Genomic DNA, 16,199 nt, shown 5'->3' on the forward strand with positions numbered 1-16,199 from the left:
AAATGATCAATGAATTGGCTGAAGAGCTCATCCTGGGGTTTGAAATAGCTTGTGTAATCAACAAGAGATCGACACGTGACACAAGAGTCCAGCGTGTTTTCCTCCAACCCCCCGTACTGCAATGCGACACAACGCAAAAGAAAATCTCCTCAGGAAACAAAGTTTAACCAAAACTAATATTGGCAAATTAGTGAAACCGAGTAGAGTTTAAGGCATTTACATCTGGAGTCAATTCAAGGACACTGACAGGAAACCCTGTGTTCAGTACAGAATGTATGTGCGTAATGTTACGCTTAGCACATCAGTCTATTAACAGAATTGTATTCATGAGCCATACATGGATTTATAGCTATCAAAACCAGCAAGAGCCCAAAACCTTAATATTAACAATTTTGTACAACAGGCAGCAGCGTACGAACAGTTACAGTTAACTTTCTATCCAAATGGAACTATGATGGCACATGGAAATTAAGCCGCCTTCAGTACATCTGAACAAACATTTCATTTACTAAAGAAATGGTGTAGAGGGAGACAACAGACCTCTGCATGCAGACCCCCAAAGATGAAACATCAGACAACAATCTGAATCCTTCACCAATGCCATCACTGAAGAAGGGATCATTACAGCTGAGGTCGAACTGTACAACCTTAGAAGATGGATTGAGAAAAGACTTTAAAGATCTGAAAAGGAAGAATAGTCAGGGAAATTTCAGAAACAAAGGAGCACCTGAGACTGAGAAATCTGTCTCAAAAATCATTTGGATCAGAGGGACAACCTGATAAAGCATCTCAGAGTACAGGCAGCATATCCACATAATCATACCCCCTTTCCTCAATATCCCCAAGCTCGACATACACGTGCCACCCCAGAATTCCTGAAGATTACAACTCAATGTAGTGGACATGTGACCCTTAAAGACAAACTTGCTATTTGAGGGCTTGGAGACACAATGGAGCCACTTTGTGGCTGCACGGGGAACCAGCTGGAGGCGCTTGTGAGTCAACACCGACTTCACGATTGACACAATCACAGAGCCCATCGTGTATCTGTATTAGAGGCCTTGTCATGCCTCGCCATTTCCTGAAATAAAGAACATTGCAGATTGTAAATATTATAACATGCCGTTACAATATTACTTCTCACTGAGTTGAGCAAAAGGTTTTGAACTTCTTTGAGGAACTTCACTGTCGTTTTACTGGTCACCTGGGAATAAATTAAGAGATTCAACCAGTAAAGCTGAAGTACACGAGTAGATTAGAATAGTGTCTCATCAGCCAGCTGGTGCAGAACAACTCTTACACAAATACACATATTTCAGCCATGTCATAATATAAAACATTGACAATATGCTAGCGATTGATTTCAAAACCTAAATCTTACCTCTAAACATGTGTGTGTGTCTGCGTCTATGTTTCACAGCTGATCTCAATCTTGATGGCCTTCTATTTTTGACTTTCTTCCAGAGCGTTAGATCTCTGGAAGCCACAGAGAGTTCGTTCATAGCTGAGAATTTCAAGCAAATTTACAATCCAAGTCCGAGGCTCACTAACTTTAATGGGACAGCATGGAGCATCCACTTTATTAGGAACACTCGCTCCTTTATGCAGCTATCGATCAGGTGCTCCCAATACAAACAGTTTTACAGAAAAAAAGGTTGTGATTCATTTCATGTTAAAATCAAACACTAAAGGAAAAGCGTGATGTTTTTAATACTTTGATTTCCAGAACATGCTTTATAATTGAATGGTTTGGGAATTTCAGAAACTACAGGTGATCATATTAAAGTGTGTGTGTGTGTGTGTGTGGGGGGGGGGGATTATTATTTATCTTTAAATAATAACCAAGTAATGCAACTAGATTTCAGAGGAAACAGGTAGAAAAGTGTCACCGGAAGTTCGTGTCAAAATTATTAATTTGGCTTTGCTTTTTTCCTAGGTCCGAATATCTTAAGGTTTCTGTTTGATTACGTTTTATTGACTAGCAAATAATAATAATAAATTAATAACGGGGGTGGAGGTTGTGATTAATTTGTGTTGCCACCAGATGGCGCACAGAGACTTTTTCAATCTCCCTGACCAGGCGCGGAAATCTGTACATTAATATATGTCGGGGACAGAAAATATACTGGCATCAGTTGTTGTTTTTAATTATTATTATTGTTATATTTGTAAAGATCGTATTTTAAGGGTTTATTATTAAAAGTTGAATTAAAACAAAATGCGCATGATTCAGGAGCCATGCAGTCTTCTGCGCATGCGCACGATCTACACACACTTCTGCGCATGTGCATGTTTTGAGCAGACTTCTGCGCAAGATTTGCGCAGATGTAATCCCTTTTATTAGCGCGTCAAAAACTTTGACTTGGTTGCCAGATTGATATAATCGAACTATTTCTCGCATGATTTACGCATGCTCACATTTCTGCGCAGGATTTGCGCAGACGTAATCCCTATTACTTAATAGCGCAACAAAACCTTTCACCTACTGACCCACGCGCCTAGTGTTGGGTTGCCAGATTAATACGATTTAATTATTTCTCCACAATTGTATAATCTTGTCTTTAACTCACACATTTCAAGCAACATCAGGAAAACAGTACTTCTGTCCTTTTTGTGGAGATAAAACGTGTTTATTGAGTGAGCATTTTGACGTGTTTAGGTATACCCATGCAAATATGTGTGACAATATATATAAAATCCTCATATTGATTTTCGTACAAGCGATTTCATTTCTCTGACATTTTCTCTTCAGTCACATCAGACTGAATCATGCATGTATTTTAAATCGGTTTATACATATCTGGTTCTAAAGGTTGAAAAACTCCCACACTGGCAACACTAATCTTGTGCCTTGAAGGATTAATCTCAAATTACTTCACTCCATTTAATGTCAGTTGTGCACGAGACACTCCAAACCTTAGACATTTTTTTCCAGCAGATCTTTTTTTGATCTCCGGAGTCTCAGAATAGTTTGGACGCGGCGCGTGTGTGTGTCTCAACTCCTCCCTACAGAGGGGGCGTGTGCTGACGTAACGACAAGGAGGCGCAGGTGACCTTCTCTCTGTTGTGTGTGTGTGTGTGTGTGTGTGTGTAAGATCTCCTTCATAGTGTAGTGTCACTTCCCTCAGAACAGTGTCCTTGCTGCGAGAGGGAAGTTCACCCGAGACCACACAGGAGACCTCTAACACCGGCCATCAAGGACACCGAGCAGACCAGCCTCCGTCTTTCTCACCTTGAGTCGCGTAACCTGCGCACGGACCACGCTGCTTTCATCTGATCCTGGGATTTTACTGAAACCGAACCGAACCTTATCGCTCTCGAGTCAGACCTCGTGGGAAGCGGTGCGGTGTGTGTAAGCGCGTGCATGTGTTTGTGTGTGTGTACGAGACGGTGCTCTCCAGGATCTCGTGCTCTCGCATGATGTACACAATCACCCGAGGCCCGAGCAAACTCGTTACACAACGCAGAACAGGTGCTACACCTCCGCGTGCACTTTTTTTACACGCGCTGCTTTTCGGGTCACGCTGTTTGTTGACGTGTTTGTGTTGTTGCTCTTTCAGGTCCCACGCAGCAGCAGATCGACAGCAAAACCACCGACCTGAAGCACAAACGCAGCCACTGGCTGGAGTCCAAGTGAGTTACAAACTTCCACGCGCACTCGCTCACGCACGTGGGACAGCTTTTTGGGGAATATTACCGCGTGCACGCGCTTCGCCGTGTGTCGCGTGCCCGTGGAAACCGGTCCATGACCTTCGGTGTCTCGAGCACGTGCGTGTTTGTGTCTCGGGACTTTCTTGTGTTTATAGAGCGATAAAAACCTGCTGCATTCGCTTTACTTTTGTAATTTTTATCTTGATCAAATATCATTGAGGTAGAAAGTATTTGACTGCATGTTCTTGTGTTTAGATGAAGCTCTAGTAAGTTATCGTGGTGCTGTAAATCATGAGGGGCGTGGCTTTATACATTAAAATATTTAAATTGTATCTACTTTCTAACTCACTCCCCTTTATTCCTAAAGCTCCGCCCCTCGTGATTTACAGCACCCTGGAGAGTATATTTTTATATATATATGAACGTATGTACATTTTCTCTCTTTTTTACGCCTTTGAGCAACGATTAGACTTCAATTTCCACAAGAACACGAGTACACGTGTGTCCCAACTCAAACTGTATCTGTGTAGTGTCTTATGATCACATTAACACAAGCAATAGTATGAACTGGTGGTGTGGATGTAACCACAAAGGGATAAAGAGTACGCCCATGTGTTCATGAATAGGTGGAACTGAATATCATAAGCAGTGGTGGTGTGTATTACACTTTGGTTTATGAAGTTTGGATTTAGCTATATATATTTTTTTTTTACTTAAGCTAAAAAAAAAAAAGAACAAAGTCCAAGAAGTTGAGGATATTTATTTGTTGATCATTAAACAAATGGTGGTGTCTTGCAGCTCGCCCGCCCCGAAAATCGTATTCCAGCGTCTGAACACAAAGCGCTTTCTCAGATCCACGTCGCCAAAGGAGGAGGACACGGCTGAAGGCTTCACGCCGGCACACGAGGAGAACGTGCGATTCGTCTACAAAGGTGAGGTGCAAAGTCTCTTTATTCGGGAATGAGGCCAAAAACCCAGGCCTGACCCTGACACCGGTGACGGATGGATGTCAGCGGAAACGTCAGTGGTTTTATTTTGGGGTTTTTTCTTTCACGCTGGAGGAGTGAAGGCCGTGCGGTTGATGTAGAAGTTAGGTCAGGGTCTGTTTACTGGAAAGCGATTCCTCCTTTCTCCAAAGCGGACCCAGCAAACGGGCTGATGCAATCAGCTGCAGCAATCGGCTGCAAAACCAGTCTGAGCACCGCCCGTATCGTCCCTGGCTTTTTAGGTTAATAAACACCTGCTGCTTGAACAGCCACAGCGTCTTTAATTTACTTTTCAGCAATTAAAGTTAACAAAACAGAGGGAAGAGTTTAAAGTTCAGCGCGTCTAAAGTCCACGTCTAAATCCTCAAGCACTCACCTCAAGATTTCTGATTTACTAAGTAACTCCATATGTCTGCACAAGTTCGTTAAAACAGTGATTGTAGTTGTATATACATGGTGATGTGGCTTTAAGTCCTTGCCTAAATTTCCCAGTCATGTGATTGACTCCAAATTTTTAACACAAAGTTGGAGAGACACAATATAACAGTATAGGACCAAAAAATTCTTGTGAACTTGGAGACCCGAACCTGCTCACAAAATCTAGTGGACCATCTCCCCAGAAGAGTGGAGAATATTACGACTAGAATGGGTCATTCAAAAAGCACAGGTCAGATGTACACACAATTTTGTGTGTATCATGCTTTCAATTGTGTTGTCGTTTCTATAGCAACGACGCCATCATGGCTAGTTGGATGGCGGATGCTCCGTTTCAACAGAAACTAAAATATGGTAAAAAAATTTGTGTTTAATTTGGAGTTCACAAAGGAAAAGTATTTACAGGTTTGGGGGGAAACTTTAACCTGTACCACGGGTATAAGTAATAAATAGAAAATGGACAATGTTGACAAACGAGCGCTGTGCAAATAAAACGGGAAAATAATTGACTTTAGGGTAGTAACAGTAACTCGAGCTGTTGCTGATGGTTTTATGAAAGTTTTAGTTGTTCTAATGTAGAAATAGACAAAACTGGAAATCGTGTGTGTGTGTGTGTGTGTGTGTGTGTGTAGCATGGCAGGAGGTGGAACAGAAACTCTGTGAAGGAGCTCAGCCAGAGAACGGGAACGGCCCAGTGCAGTACGCCGAGAGGAATCCCAGCCCCAGCATGAAGAGTGAGTCAGTTACACACACACACTACAAAATGAGCGAGCCGGTGGCAGATGTGACGAGGAAGAAACCTCGAGAGAAACCAGACTCAAGAGGGGAACCCGTCCTCATCTGGGTGACACCGAATGTCTATTTATTACACATAAAGGATGTTGAGGTGCGCAGTAATGACGATGCTTTTATTATTATACCCTAATACACAGATGCAGTGTGTGTCAAGGTCCGTGATTGTTTTAATCCAAAACAGTTCATTTTTTTTTATCCATTTTTTGTTACTTTGATTGTCCGGTCCTGCGATACATCAAATAACAAACAGCCCTGAGATCAGCGAATAGACGTCAGATACACTGCTACTTTCTAAACACATTGAAACACTTCCTCGGTGTGGTGTTCTCCTGCCTTCGCAATGTACGGGCAAAAATTCACGTATCATTGACAGATAAACACGAATCCCGGCACACCATTTAACCACAGTATAAATATTACAGACACAGAGCTGGATATGTTTTAAGCTCGCAAGTCTGCGTCCTCAACCGACATGCTTTCGTATATTACTACAACTTAAAAAAAAAAATTATTTCTATTCTCAGAGTAAATGTTTTAATCACATCAGACCCCAGAGGTATAAACCGTAACCCAGGCTGAGAGAGGGGAAAAATTGATCTGACCACAAACCCGCTGAACTGAGGCACAAAAGCAGCACCCGTCCTGCCCTGCACCTTTACTGTCCAGAGGCCAAGAGTTCACAGGTCAAAGTCCAAAGATTACAAAAAAAAATTATTCAGAAATTGAAACAACCAAAGCAAATTTCACACAGTTCCGAAGTGACTCTCGTAATCGCCACCCTGAAGGGTTATAAAAGCGAAAAATAATCGTAAATGCTAAAACGTCGGCACCCGTGTAATCAAACGGATTTACCACGACTTCAAAACAGGAGTTAGAATGCGGGTTATAATGAGGGTTATAAATTAACCGAATCCGGGTTGCACTTTACACTGTCTTTTCCTACCAAACTGATTATAGTGTAAACTTTTACTTGGAGTTAAACGTGTTTCTTGGATGGTGACCTGATTTTCCCTCCTTGTCGCTCTATTTTTTTTTTCAGACTTTGTGCCTATCGATCTGGAGGAGTGGTGGGCGCAACGCTTCCTGGCCACCATCGCCAACCCGTCGTGACAGGTGTAGAACATGGAGCTGGTCTGCGTCATGGTGGATGGATGTGTGTGGTTTTGGGTGGTGTGGGGGTTTCGGGCGGGGGGGGTCCAGGCTGATACTCTAGGTGAGCCCAGGGGGTGTGTTTAGAGTTCAAGAAGCCAGACTGCACTACAAACACAGACATACACACACAAGTGCACAATAGACTGGAATGTGTGTGTGTGGTTTTTTTTTTTTGGCTGGTCTTTGCATTAAAAAAAATAAAGTAAATTGTATTTCAAACCACGGTGTTGTGATTTTTATTTCAGATCAAAAAGCGATTAAAGCCTTTAAAAATTTTTTTTTAACAAACCTCTGGGGGTGAAGAACGTTTAGACATTTTTCTTTTAATTTCTTAAATATCGTTTTTGGAACGTAACACATAATGGAACATAACGCAACACATGAATAAAAACCCTGAGAACTCTCATGAAGCACCTTATACAGCAGTCCCTCTTGTGCAGCTTACCTAGAAGGTTGTTTATTTGTCCCTCTCATGCAGCTCGTCCAGAGGGCTCTCCTATAATACTTTTCATACTGCCTTAGCTAGTCTTTTCCTCCCCCTACCTGCTCCTCGCCTGCGCGAAGGCGCTCGAAGACCTTGCTTTGCCGTTGTGAAAGTGATGCACTGGGAGTCCAGGAAGTCCAACAGCTTGGCCGTGCCCAGCCTGATTCCCGCTGACCGGAGCCCCGCCTTCAGCTCGCACAGAGAGAGCGGTTGGTACTGCAGCACACGACCGTACAGCGACGGGTCGGACAGGATGTAGGAGCGCACGGCTTGGAGATTGTCCTTCTCACGGACAGCTGCCTGAGACGCCGTGACCCCCTCACTGTCCGATCCGTCATCGTCGGAGTCGCACAGCTCCGGGTTGGATCTGGAGGAGACGGACACGCAGTAACACACACCAAAGCAGGAAAACAATGTCAGCGTTTAAATACTCAAACATATTTAAGGGTACGTTTCTATCAGGATGCAGGGTCGGTGTATTGAGCAGTAGAGGTAGCTAGATAAATAGATTACAGAAAGCGAAGAGTGAGTTAAATTTTTTTTATAAATTATACACAAATACGTTGTGGGATATATAATATGTAAAAACAGTAGCCAGTAATAAGTGTGTGTGTTCTACCTTTCTGACTCGGCCGTGGAGGATGTGTTGGAGTCCTGAGACGCAGGTAAGTCGTCCTGCTCCTCCTCACCCTCTCCAAACTGCAATTTCTTAGGTGAGACAAGAGGGGGCGCTGTGGGGTGTTTGAAGTTGGCAGGAGCTGCTTTGGGCCGGTTTCGGGGTGAAGTCTCCTCCTCGGAGCCGGAGCTCATCAGCTGGTGGGTGTACTGGTGGATCTCTTTCAGCTTCAGCACCATCTGCTTCTTAGGAAGGGGGCGCACGCCATAGCTGTGGTGGAGAAAATGTAATGTGTGTGTAATAGCAATATGGGACAACGTATCAGCGTGACAATGTTCAGATAAATGACTGCGCCACATAATACCATAATGAAAGCAACTGGAAAAGTTACAACACTAAAAATAAATTTTTCAATGATTATCTCTTTTCATAGGAATAAATTTACTGGAAAAAGACGTGCATAGAGACCCCACCTTCTCACTTTGCATGGTCATGTATTATCATTGCTTGATAAGCAGCATGAAAAAACGCCCTCTGAACAAGAAAAATAAACCGAATGACTGGTAGAGATGTGTGAAGGAGTGGAAGTAGAAAAAAAAGCTGATTCTGTGCAGCACTTACAGTTCAAAATGGAGCATGGAGCTAGCCAAATTCTATTTAAGATCAATTGTGCAACATGGCCACGTATTCCTGTATTTAAATTTACATTACCATATGTGCAAAGCTTGGTGCAAAAGATCGTAATATGTAAATTACATAACGTAGCAAAAGCCAGTGTGTATTTCAAAATGCACAAGTTGTAAGCAAAAAGGTAGCAAAATGGTGATTTGAACGTTTTTTAATCCATAGACACTCGCACTAAAGATGTTTGAAAAATGCATTTTCAATTAATACTGTGTGACGAATGCAGTCGATGTGGTTTTGAAAATGCTGCACCGCGTCCCCAACAAGCCGCCCAAGCACCGGAGCGGAAAACTGTCCCGTCGTTTTGTCCAAATTAAACATCTCATACAGACGACGGGCAATGAATGTATTTGGCAACCCTAACCCAAACTTTTTTTTCCTGATGATTTCTACATTTAAAATTACCTTTTTTGCTACACCTTTGGCACAGAACGCACTTTGAAATGATGAAAATCCGATCTCAAGTGTCCCAACCGTGCGTCTAACTGCATTTAGGACAAATAATCTTTAAATGAAAATTGTAATTAAATTTAAATTAATACATTTTAATGTAATTTACTGATTAAAACAACTGTTGGAAATGGTGCAGATGTTCCCTTTGCACCAAACTGTGCACAAATGCTGATGGAAAATGTACATTTAAATACAGAATTACGTTTCCAGTTTGCATATTGCATTTAAAATCGATGCTCTATGCTTGCATACAAAATGAGCCCTCACCTGTTCAGTCTGTTCTTAAGTTCAGGAGTGTTCATGTTAGAAAAGCTTGGCATGGGGGTGATGGGCACCAGTGGGGCTTGATTTTTCTTCTTCTTGCAGACCACTGAATAAATAAACACCACATAAGTTTGACAGTGGGTGCCAAAACTAACGCATGATTACAGACTGGTCTTCGTTACCTGGCGTTCTTAACTGAGACACTCTCTTGGCGAGAGCCACTGCACCCAGTCTCTGACTCCCGTCGTCGTTCGCTTCGCTCCAGCTATCCCACATCGCTGCATCAGGCAAGTTCGGGTCATGTGGAGCTTCATGGTCTCTATGTTTTTGTCGAGCCCCATGTCCAGGTGGAGAGAAGGTGTGCTCTGGACTTTGCTCTGGGGGACTGGTTTGGTCTTCACTGCTCTCCAGCCTCAGGCTGAAGCACGGCCTCTGCTCAACAACCGCTCCACCCAGACCCCACGAGTCATCGAACGGAATGGGCGGCTCGTCGAAGACAAACGAGAGACCTTCCTCTCTCACGTCATCTCCGTTTGCACTCGTTTCCACCGCCGCGTTTTCTTCACTGCGCACCTCCTGATCGCCAGGATCTCCAGGGTGCAGGGACTTGCTCGATTCTTTGTCTGACAGAGAACTCAGGCGTGGAGATGACGAGTTCTCGGATGGGCTCAAATGCAGGGATCCAAGTCGGCCCTCGGCTTCTCTTTTATTTCTCACCCCGCTTTCTCTCAGTAAGGGAGATCCCAGGGAGTCGAGATGCTGTAGACGAGGGTCTGAGTGGAGAGGAGTGCTGCTGCAGGGCTTGGAAGCAGAATTAGGTAAAGGATTTACACAGTCACCATGTGAGGACAATCTAGTATAAGATATGAGACTCTGGAAGGCTGGAGACGGTTGTTCTATATTTGGTGGTTTGAGGGGGTTTGAGCATGATGCAGTTTTGGGGTTGGCAGAGGAGGATGAAGAGTGAGATCTGGGGAAGAGCTCAATGCGACGCATGCCACTAGAGGTTTGCGTCGAGCTGTTGCGGGATGAAGGTTCCGGAGTCGCCGGTATTAACCACGAAACCTCAGCAGAGCCGTCCAACATGCTCTCGCTGCCTGGTTGGTCAGATCTAGAAGGTTCTGAAAGCACAAAATCGGGGCTCACGTTAGATTTTTTGGGAGAGAGTCCAACCTGAGTGGTTTCTTTAGCTTTTATATGAGTGTAGCGAGAGTCGCGGAGTCGCGATGAAGACGCGGGTAGTCTGGGAGAGTGTTCAGGTGAAGGAACTTCATCAGGAAAATCGTGATCCAGGTCATCGCTGGAGTCGGAGAGAACGATGAGCTCAGGTTGGGATGTAGGAGGGGAGAGTTTGTCTGAAGTCTTGGGACGTTTAGAGCAGAGGTTCGAGCGATCTGAGGTAATATACGAGACACCGCCAGCATTCAAACTCTCCCGAGGCACAGCCGGTTGAACGGTTTCGCTCTGGTATGGAGTCTCACCCGGAGACACACCAGTCACCGGAAACAGCGACCTGGCTGGTTCTTCAGATTCCGCAGGGGGACTAACGGACAGATCGATCACTTCGCTGACCGAAGATATGCGCTGCGAGGTTAGCGTCTTCTTAAGGTCTAGACGCTGAGTGTGTGGCTCCATATACTCTCCCCAAGACTCGGAGAACAGACGGTTGTAACTCCGGTCTAAAGTTGCATCTGGACCTCTGCTCTGCAAATCAACATCAACGCTCTGCTGCATGTCAGTCGCCTCATCCATTTGGACACCTTGCTTTCCATCATCTTTCTTTCCTGCATCAGAGTAGTTATTCGCTCCATCCTCTTCCTCGCCACTCTCAGTGCTCGCCTCTGCTTCACCTGCCATCTTCCTCTGCGTTGCTGCAAACTCGTAAATCTCATTCAGCTCGTCCTCGTTGACGACGTCTTCTTTAATCTCGCTGTCTCTGCTCCTTTCTTTGTCCTCGCCCTCCGTCCCGCTGTCTGCTTCCCCACGTTCCCCATCGTCCTCCCACATGGAGCGCAGGAGCTCCAGGAACTCGATATCGGCCGGAGGCTCAGATACAGGCTCAGGACCAGGGGAGGCTTCCGACTGTTGCTCTCTATGATCCTCTGTTGGATTTGCAGCATACTGCTCACACATATGCTGCAGCTCAGACAGACCAAACCTAACACACACACACACACACACACACACACACACACACACACACACAAACACTAAAATACAGAATACAAAAAAAAAAAAGTCCTGAGGCACTCCAGTGTTAAAGTAATGAAAAATCTGGTACTTTGTCCTTTTACAGTTACACCAAACGCTGATTTGCATAAAATAAAAAACACGTTTCTTCAAGTCTCTCCGGTGTCACACTGACCTGCTGGCTAGCTGGAGCAAATCAGGTATAAGGGTGTGTGTCAGGGTGCAAACAGCAGTGTAGAGGTACTGCAGCAGGGCGTACACCGCTTCTCCACACACATCATTCAACAAAACTCTCTGAGCTCGGGAAAAGCCTTCCTCCTGCACTCCAAAACCTGCATCGTGGACCTGAAACACGTGTGGCAAATCTAAAGGTTCGTGATTTGTCGTAAGGTGTTGTACAGATCCCCTTAATGGGTGTAATTTACCATGTTAGCCAGCAGAGGGCAGCGTGTGTAGAGCATAAAGGAGTGAGCGCAGTAGACGTCGCCGTTATCCACCTGCATCTGCACGTCACTGAGCTGAGGGTTGTTCACCATGCTACCCAGATCAGAACACAGCCTGGACACATTTGTCTGAGACACACACACACATGTTAAAAAAAATAAAAAGGTATGGATTTTCATAAGTGAGATATTTTAGAGAGTTTTTAGAGGAAGTAATACAGGGTTTTTAGGAGCTCTAGGGATCTCTGTAGGTTCAGGAACAAATCCACTGAAAGGAGGTTCGACCGCAGCAGGAGCGATATCTGGAGAGGAGAGTAAATGGGGGCATGTGGGATCAATTGCTGTCCAAGATGCATGATTTTCTGATTCATGACCTCTTGGCCGATATAAACTCTCACCGGAGTATGTATCCTGAGTGAGCGTCATGCCCTCCTCCGCCAGATCCACCAGGTCGGTCAGGGCCTGTGTCCCAGGCATTCCCAGACTCGAGTTAGAGCGGCAACGTGGACCCGGCTCGGCTAGACTCCGTTCCTCCGAGGCTGCTGCAGATCCCCGATTAACCGGAGGCGATGGAGATTTTTCTTTCTGAAGAAGCCCCAAATATATTATTAACCCCACAGAAGTCTTTATTCACCAAGAACATGTGTACACGTGTAAGAACGCCTGACCTCGGCTCCGATCCAAGGCTGGATAAAAACCCCGAGCTCTGCGGTGTAAAACTCGCACAGCGAGGCGGGTCCTCCTCCGGACAGCGCACTCTTGAGCCAGAGGAGGGTGTGTGTGGAAAACGCGGACGGCATCAGGGTCGGCGTGGGAGGAGTCGGAGGTCTGGGGGTAAGGAGCAACGAGGAGACTCGCTCCTGGATCCTGGTTTGGGCAGCCTGAGGATCCTGGACCAGCAGGAGGGGAGGAGGAGCACCTTTCCTCCTCTTTCCTCGGGTGCGACCTGCACAAGAACGTCGTTATGCGTAACTGAGACGCTCTTTAATAGTACATTCAGTGCTCCAGATATGTGTAATAAGTCACCTGCTCCAGCTCTGAGCTGTACCACAGGAGGTGGGACCGACGTCACGCTCGAGAGCCGTGCCTGTAGAAGTCTCTCGTCCTCCCGGTCTCTTTCTCGTTCCTTCTCCTGCTCCAGCAGAGAGCGAGAGAGCGCCAGAGCCACCATCGTGTCCTCGTCCATGCGCAGAGTTTTTTTCCGGGGTTTCTTCCTCGCGGGCATGCTGGATTTCGAAGTGTCGCTGCTGCCACCTGCCCGCTGCCTAGAAACCCAAAAGCACCAAACCATGACTTTGTGCAAACGACCTGGACGTATTTATGCAGCGCTGGAACTCACGACTTACCCATTCTCCAATTCAGCAGCCTGCTTGTGCAGGGCTTGGAGCAGTTGAGCCGGAGACACGCCCATGCTCGCCGAGCATCGCTTCAAATGTGTGGAGCGGGTCTTTTCCGACTTAAAGCCCCGCCCACAAATAGGGCACTCGGGAACGCGTGGACGAGACGCTGCACGAGGAGGAGGAGCTGGAATCCTTGAGGTGCTGCTCTCACGCTTATCAAGACACCTGAATCCAAAGAGAAGAAAACGTGCAATGATGTAATCATCACACCAGCGAGACGGTTTTTTTCGGACAAGATTTATTACCGGTTGATGTGCTGAGTGCGCAGCTGGTGGCTCATCGCCGACAGGTCTTTGTAGCAGAGCTGGCAGAAGAACAGTCCTCCGTCTTCCAGATCCACCACCGCCGGGCTCTCGGCCTCACGGTTGAACTCCTGCTGCAACCGCTCAGCCATGACCTGGTCGTTTCCTTGTTGCTCATCAGGCCCTAAAACATCTATAGCATTTATTATCACGTGAAACCTTCCACAAAAAAAAAAAACCTCTTGCTCTCAAAAACTCTCTTCAATGTTACGCACCCCGGGGTTGATCTGATGTTCTCACCTCGTGTTGGAGGCGATCGTATCTCGTCGGGCCGTGCGGCAGCAGATTCAGCGCTTGCTTCCTCCTCGGTGTGCACGAGGCGAGGTGGAGTCGCTCTCTTAAACCGCTGCATTCTGCTGAGCACCTTCTCCTTCGCGCTCACCTTCTGCTCCTGCAAACAGACGAAACCCTTTAGAGTCAGTGGGACAAAGTGGACATGGGTGTGAGACACTACAGAGGCAGCAACGATGAACGTTCATCATCAGCAACCACTTTGGAGCCAATTCTGGAGCCTACACCTTCACAAGAGTAAAAAGAAAAGCACCAATTGCAATGCTTTTGTGACGGAGGAAACCAGAACAAAACCGATGGGAATCTGGATTCTACCAGTTGCCAACACATCTTCACATGAGATAGAGATGAGAACATGAGAGAAACTGCATACCTTTTGCTCCCCTCCACCTTCTGATCGTCCATCTCTATAGATGTTGTGTGTAATTTTCCCCTGAACTTCTTTATTCTTCTGTCTCTTTCTTTTACACGGTGCTTTGCTCCTGCTTGGGACTCGAGCTCCCGAGTCCTCGCCTTCATCCTTCGTGATCTTCTTCTCATCCCCCGAGTCTCCACCTTTCCTTCGAACTCTCTTCAGGAGTCTGGAGCAGAGGAAGGAGAAGTCCTGGTCCGAGTCGTCCATGAAGGCGCTCAGGCATTTAATTCCACCATACCATCACTATGCTCAGGAACCATTACCGCTGGATATGTAACTTCAAATCAAACTCTTATTGTACTTAACAAAATTCTCATTAATAACAACATGAACGACAACCCGGAATGACAAACTAACGACCTGGCACGCGTTTGTTTTAATACAAAATAATTTAGCCGCCATTCAAAACCCGAAATGTCCCTTTAAATATTACATTAGTAACAGTTTACATCGAAATACCATCCAAATAAACCGTTCCGCTGTTTGAAAGCCTCCGAGTTCCGGACTATTCAAACTCCTTTCGCGCAACCGCCGCGACAAACTTCCGGTAACAAGGTTCCGGCGCAGCATTAATACGTCACGTTGCAACACATCGCATCAGAAAATGCAAAAATGTTTGTTCCTCCGCCCGCAAATATTATATACATTAAAAACACAATTAGTGCCCCGAAATCATTTATTTAAATTAATAACGCAATTTTATGTAAACAGCAGAAACGGATTGTACTTGATGTACACGTAACGTGTGTCGTTTTAATACCAACAGATTCTATCTTTAACTTGATGCTGAATTAATCAAACATTTCTATACACGGCTGTGTGCGAGTATATTAATGTGATCCTTCTATAGCATCCTCTGCAACGGTCAACAAACCTCCAGGATGAACCTTGGTCTTCAAAGATGAACAAAAGTGTACAACTGCTCAAGGAAATATTTCAGATGCATTACTTGCTGCTGAAGCTGCCTGGATTCCATCTATTAAAACATCCATACATGCTAGAAGTGCATTCACAGACTGTCGAGAGAAGGGCCATGAAGGTCCGCTGTATTCATGTTAACACCTATTTTTTAAATAAACCCCATCACAAAAAAATAGATAAAACATAGAACATTGAGAAATATCTCAATCTACAGCAATGTAATGTCTGCCAATGTCTATGTAGATTTATAGGCGTCTGCTGGTGAATTCTCAGTTCTGGTAGGTTAGGAATATCGTCTAAATTTTCTGAAACAGCAAATTCAACAGTGGTTCTAGCGAATCGCCAAATTATATAAAAATTTATTTCAATACGCTGCTGTAATCCAAACAAGGGATTATGTTGGGACACTGTATAAAACAAACAAACATGCTCTTGTAAAAAAAAAAAAAACATGAACTGTGAAGGTCCCCCCCGCATGATGTTTATCAATGGAATCATGCCAGCGTGTATTAATTGTTCAGAGCAAAGAATTTTAGACTTTGTTGGGAATCGAACAAGCTGTCTTTTTACTCTACCGTACGTAGAAGAGGGAAAGACCCTTTATAGCTGCTGCAGTCCAAGCGAGATACAGAACCGACTATGGAAGACGTTCTACCACACAAAACTAATTGGAATTCGCACCATGTTGTCGATCATTTTCCAAAAACTGAACGCATC

General features: G+C 45.1%; 2 protein-coding genes across 3 annotated transcripts; one reads left to right on the forward strand and one right to left on the reverse strand.

Moving 5' to 3' along the window:
* The first annotated feature begins 3,039 nt into the window (after positions 1-3,039).
* Positions 3,040-7,238, forward strand: mcrip2 (MAPK regulated corepressor interacting protein 2). The gene is made up of 5 exons (XM_083550277.1): positions 3,040-3,472; positions 3,561-3,633; positions 4,450-4,583; positions 5,705-5,806; positions 6,907-7,238. Exons 1-5 carry the CDS (start codon positions 3,418-3,420, stop codon positions 6,975-6,977), a joined length of 435 nt encoding a protein of 144 aa, XP_083406403.1. The 5' UTR covers positions 3,040-3,417; the 3' UTR covers positions 6,978-7,238.
* On the reverse strand, positions 7,227-15,113 carry slx4 (SLX4 structure-specific endonuclease subunit homolog). 2 transcript variants are annotated; one of them, XM_083550276.1, is made up of 14 exons: positions 14,520-15,113; positions 14,096-14,246; positions 13,799-13,979; positions 13,500-13,718; positions 13,180-13,418; positions 12,822-13,099; positions 12,552-12,738; positions 12,373-12,455; positions 12,136-12,282; positions 11,886-12,055; positions 9,703-11,678; positions 9,524-9,626; positions 8,123-8,389; positions 7,227-7,870 (listed from the first exon to the last, which is right to left on the reverse strand). In XM_083550276.1, the coding sequence occupies exons 1-14, from the start codon at positions 14,766-14,768 to the stop codon at positions 7,528-7,530; spliced, it is 4,593 nt and encodes a 1,530-aa protein (XP_083406402.1). In that variant the 5' UTR covers positions 14,769-15,113; the 3' UTR covers positions 7,227-7,527. The 2 variants fall into 2 exon arrangements, with proteins under 2 accessions (XP_083406402.1, XP_083406401.1); XM_083550275.1 differs by having other exon boundaries at positions 13,799-13,988; positions 14,520-14,899.
* Between the last annotated feature and the right edge of the window lie 1,086 nt (positions 15,114-16,199).

The sequence above is a fragment of the Silurus aristotelis genome, assembly GCF_946808225.1.
Source record: "Silurus aristotelis genome assembly, chromosome: 9".
NCBI classification, from domain to species: domain Eukaryota; kingdom Metazoa; phylum Chordata; class Actinopteri; order Siluriformes; family Siluridae; genus Silurus; species Silurus aristotelis.

Coding starts and splice junctions, on each gene's coding strand:
- mcrip2 (XM_083550277.1), top strand. CDS start 3,418: ATGATGTACACAATCACCCGAGGCCCGAGCAAACTCGTTACACAACGC. Junction 3,473..3,560: donor CGTTACACAACGCAGAACAG/GTGCTACACCTC, acceptor TTGCTCTTTCAG/GTCCCACGCAGCAGCAGATC. Junction 5,807..6,906: donor TCCCAGCCCCAGCATGAAGA/GTGAGTCAGTTA, acceptor TTTTTTTTTCAG/ACTTTGTGCCTATCGATCTG.
- slx4 (XM_083550275.1), bottom strand. CDS start 14,768: ATGGACGACTCGGACCAGGACTTCTCCTTCCTCTGCTCCAGACTCCTG. Junction 9,627..9,702: donor GTCTCAGTTAAGAACGCCAG/GTAACGAAGACC, acceptor TTATTTATTCAG/TGGTCTGCAAGAAGAAGAAA. Junction 7,871..8,122: donor TCCACGGCCGAGTCAGAAAG/GTAGAACACACA, acceptor CGTCTCCTCCAG/ATCCAACCCGGAGCTGTGCG.